At 65.4% G+C, this 4,640-nt stretch overlaps 1 protein-coding gene across 1 annotated transcript in view; it reads right to left on the reverse strand.

Annotated features, from left to right (window-relative positions):
• LOC113407803 (transcription factor COE1-like) overlaps positions 1 to 4,640 on the reverse strand; it is a 67,481-nt gene that overhangs the window by 11,272 nt on the left and 51,569 nt on the right. Inside the window, exon 7 of the mRNA XM_026658182.2 lies at positions 2,314 to 2,454. Coding sequence (XP_026513967.1) covers positions 2,314 to 2,454 — 141 coding nt within the window. The remainder of the gene's footprint in view (positions 1 to 2,313; positions 2,455 to 4,640) is intronic.

Genomic DNA, 4,640 nt, shown 5'->3' on the forward strand with positions numbered 1-4,640 from the left:
CACACTGATACACAACACACACACTCACATCCCGATACACAACACACCTGCCCCGATACACAACACAAACACACCCACTCACATAATGATACACAACACACTCACACAATCCCCGATATACAACACCCCCCCAATATACAGCACCCCAGATACACACACACATCCACACCCCCGATATGCAACACCCACACCCCAATACACAGTACACCCTCAGATACACACCACACACACTGATATACAACACACCCTCCCCTAATACACAGACACCCCCCGATATACAATACACATATTCACCCAGAGATACACAACACACACTCACCCACACTGGTATACAACATACACACACACACATCCCCCGATATACAACACACACCGCACCCCCAATACACAATGCACACACACACACAGATACACCCCCCCAGCCCAGGGGAAGCGGGTGGGTGGAGGGAAAGGCACTGAGAAGGAGTCTGCCAGGCCTTGGCCCCCTGCCTGGTTCCCAGCTGTTTGCCCAGGGCCCCCTGGCGGGCGGCAGTGGCGTGCGTGGGGGCGAGGCGGGCAGCGCCCGTCCGTCCAGCCCCTCCGCCACTGAGATCCACAGTATTGACTTGTTGTCAAGCTAAGCAGGGGCAATCCCAGCCACGCGCTCGCCGGCCGTCTGTATCCTCTGTCCGATCAATGCCGCCATGGAGAAGGCCCGGCTGCAGCCCGCGCCCGCCGCCCGCTCGCTCAGGCTGATCACCAGCGCGGGCGGCACTGAGCCTGGGATTGCTGGGGTGCGGGCAGGTGGCGAGTGGGCTGTGACTGCCCTTCTCCGGGCACACCGGGCCCCCGGCCTGGGCTGGCTACTCTGGCTACACTGGGGCCTAATGCAGCCAACCCCTCCGCGCCCACCACGTGTCTCAGCTATGGGCACGGGCTGGGGGCACCAAACCTCCCTGCCACGGGGGAGATGGGGGGGTCATGGCGGGGGGGCCCTCATCTGGCCCGCAGCATGGACACAGTGCCCTTCGAACAGCCGCCCCAGCCAGTGCTAAGCCGGGACCCGGGGAGGGGTGGGTGGTCCTGGTACAGCCCTGGACGCCTGGACACCCCATCAGCACCCTCCCCCATGCCCCACACGCGCACGCCTGGCACAGCTGGGGGGAGAAACTGGGGAGCAGTGCAGGCCTGGGGGAGAAGTCCTGGCTCTCACCCACTAGACCCCACTCCCTTCCCAAAGCCAGGAATGGAACCCAGGAGTCCTGAGGCCCACCCCCTGCTCTGCCCAGCGGACCCCCCTCTATCTGACAGTAGCTGGCACAAAGAATGCCGTGCTGTTCCCCCACTCCCGGCAGAGGACTCGGGTTCTAATCCTGCGTCTGGGCCCTGGGGCAGGTCGTTCCCCCTTGCGGCCCCCATGTGTACGCTGGGACGGGGGGTCCCTGCCCCCATCCCCGCAGGGGCAGCAGCGAGCGCAGCGTGGGCGGCTGGGCCCTGTCACCACATGATGAATGGCTCCAATTTGTCAGCAGCTTCGGCCTGTCACTTCTCATCAGGCGGCCCTGGCCTAGCTTGGAGCCATTAGTGTCACTGTGCGGGGGGGGGCGGGGGGGGGGGGGGGGGGGGACAGGCCCGTCTGGGCCCGGCTCTCCGCAGCGCCCCAAGGCCCCCACCTCTCACGCAGCCCAACACTGGCTGTGCCCCCATCCCGGCTGCCTGGCCTGGCACCAGCAAACCGCTGTCCCCGTCCGGGGCAAGGGGCGCCAAGGGGGGCACAGGGAGGGAGGGGTGCCAGAGGCGGCACAAGTCTCGGAGGCACCCACTCTCTCAGGGGTGCGGCGTGCCAGGCCTGTAGTCCCCAGCCAGCCCGACAGCCCCTCCCCGTTGCGCCCCCTGGGCCGGTCGGTCAGGCTGTGCTCTCCCGGGCAGCGCTGGGGTGTCTGTATGTTGGGAAAGTGCCTCGGGAAACAAAACCCAGATTCGCATTGATGATGGTGGCTCGATCCCGCGAGCAGACCCAGACGGGCGGCCCTGGCAGTGGGGACTTCCCTGCCACTTGCACCTCAGTTTCCCCCTCGGGAGGCGGGGGCAGGGCAGGGTGACAGCAGAATAGGAGGGAAGATGTTCGGCCATGGCGCGCCATTCCCCTCCCCTGCCGCCTCAGCCCGGGTGCCAGCGTGCTGTCCGGGCACAGGGAGCATGGGGCCAGACCCGTGCAGCCGTTCGCTGGCAGTGCTGTGGAGCCACCCGCTAGTCACTCTGTTGGGCTGGCGGCACGGGAACCTGACCGCCGTGGGGCTGTCCACCCTCCGTGCCCTGCGGGGAGCACCCTACCTTGGGTAAGCGCTCGGGGTCTCCGGGGTGCCGGGGGATCACCTTCTGCAGCCGCTGGAACCCGTAGTCGATGGTCGGCTCGTTCAGTGCTGGGAAGGGAGGGAGACAGCGAGGGTCAGGTGCCATGGGCCAGGGCTCCCTCTAAACCCCACCTGCCTGAGGGGAGGGGCTGGCGCTGTCCTCGTGGGGGAAACTGAGGCATGGCGCAGGGGGCTGACCTACCCATGGGCACAGAGCCAGGCCACAGAACCCAGGAGTCCTGGGGTGACAAAGTGGGAATGTTTTGTAATGATTCTATGACCCCGGTGTGCGCTTCAGTTTCCCCCCAGCCTTGCCTGGCTCCCAGAGGGAGGAAAGTACGACATTCGCTCTCAGGGCGGCGTGCATGTTGCTGAGCTGTCGGGCTAAAGAGCGGCCGAGTCTGACCCAAAGCCTCAAGGACCCGGCCAGAACGCTGACCCCAGTGGCCCTGGGACTGCGATCTGGGAGGGGACCGGAAGGGATAAGGGGCCGGCTCCTGGCACAGGCCAGAGAGAGCCAGAGCCAGAGGTGAACCCGCTGCCCCCGACTGGTGCTTTGCTGGGGGCAGGACAGACAGACGGTGCTTTCACCCCTACGTCTCAGGGCTGCCCCAGGGCTGCGTCCAGGTGCCCGACAAACCGGGCTCGGTCTGCAAATGCAGCCGGGTGTCACTGCATAACCCTGGGGGTGCACTGCTCTGTGCAGGGGGCGAGGCTCTCCCGGGGGCTGGCCCCATGCCACTCGCTGGGCACAGCTCCCTGCGGGAAACGGGGCTGCAGCCCAGAGGCTCCATCTAGGAAGTGGGGCCCAGGCGAGGAAGAGTGGGACCCAGCGGGGTCCTGGCATACTGAGGGGGGCTCCCCGGGACTGTTTAAAAGGTGGGGCGTTGCCCCGATCCCATGGGTCCGTGACCCCTGGGCCCAGCCACATGCTCTGCTCCCAGGATGTCCCTGCCTCTCCCCCAACCCCCGCAGCTGCATGGCCAGAGACCCAGGGCCCAGGGCCAGAGGGGCAGAGCCTGGCCGGACAACGGGACAGACAGACAGACAGCGGGCGGCTGGGTGCGGAGGTGAGAGGACAGGCACTGCAGGCTGGCAGCAGGAGCCCCTGGCCGCTCCGGGTGGGACGGGCTGGTTCCCGGGGAAGGCTTGGGGACGGGCAGGCTTGCCCCGGCCCCACAGCAATGGCCCAGACAGGCCGTCTCCCCCGCCGTCACCCCATGCTCTGAGCTGTGTGCTGGGGGCGCCCGCCAGCGGCTCCACCCCGCAGCGGGGAGCACGGCACCTGGGGCCCAAACCGCCTGACAGGGGAGCCGCCGCTCAGCAGCCAGGGCTCCCCCAGAGCACATGCCAGCGGGCGGCAGATGGGGATGGAGGGAGAATCACTGACACACACACACGGTGTGACATACACACACTGCCTCACACACAGCATCACACACAGGGTCTCACACACACGCGGTATTACTAGGATGAGCAGATGTCCCGATTTTATAGTGACAGTCCCTATATTCAGGGATTTATCTTATATAGGCTCCTATTACCCCCCACCCCGTCCCGATTTTTCACACTTGCTGTCTGGTCACCCTAGGTATTACACACACGGTGTCATGTCACACACACAGGGTCTCAGACACGGTGCTACACACACAAGTCTAACACACACGCGGTGTCACACACACGGTGTCATGTCACACACACAGGGTCTCACACAGACGAGGTGTCACACACAGCAATGCCCCTCCCAGGAACACACATGTATTGATCCCCCCCCCCCCCCCCCGCACACACCTTCTCAATCTTTCATGGCTGGGCAAAGCCAGAGATGCTGGAAATTGGGACCTGGCCAGCGGAGCAGGGACCAAATCAATCACTAACCGCCCCCCCCCAGTGCCTCAGCCGGGTCGACACGCACAGAACAGGCCTGATCTGGAAAGGGAGGCTGAGCGCCGGGCACCCCGCCCCCAGGGTCCCCTCGGACCCCCGCACAGCAGGCAGGGGGAGCGGGAGGGGGTGTCGGGGAGCCCAGACTAGTGCCCTACGAAAGGGAGCAACCCGGAGCATCGGCTCTCTGCCCTCCTGTCTCTCCCCATCCGTCCCCCGCCTGCATCTCCCCCGCACCGACCCTCCTCCCCTCCCTCCATCCATCTACCCCCCACCTACCCATCCCCCACCTGCATCTCCCCCCCACCGACCCTCCCTCCATCCATCTATCCCCCACCTACCTGTCCCCCGCCTGCATCTACCCCCCACCGACCCTCGGACCCTCCCTCCATCCATCTACCCCCCACCTACCCATCCCCCACC

The sequence above is a fragment of the Terrapene carolina genome, unplaced genomic scaffold (genome assembly GCF_002925995.2).
Source record: "Terrapene carolina triunguis isolate 2854851 unplaced genomic scaffold, T_m_triunguis-2.0 Scaffold405, whole genome shotgun sequence".
NCBI lineage: Eukaryota > Metazoa > Chordata > Testudines > Emydidae > Terrapene > Terrapene triunguis.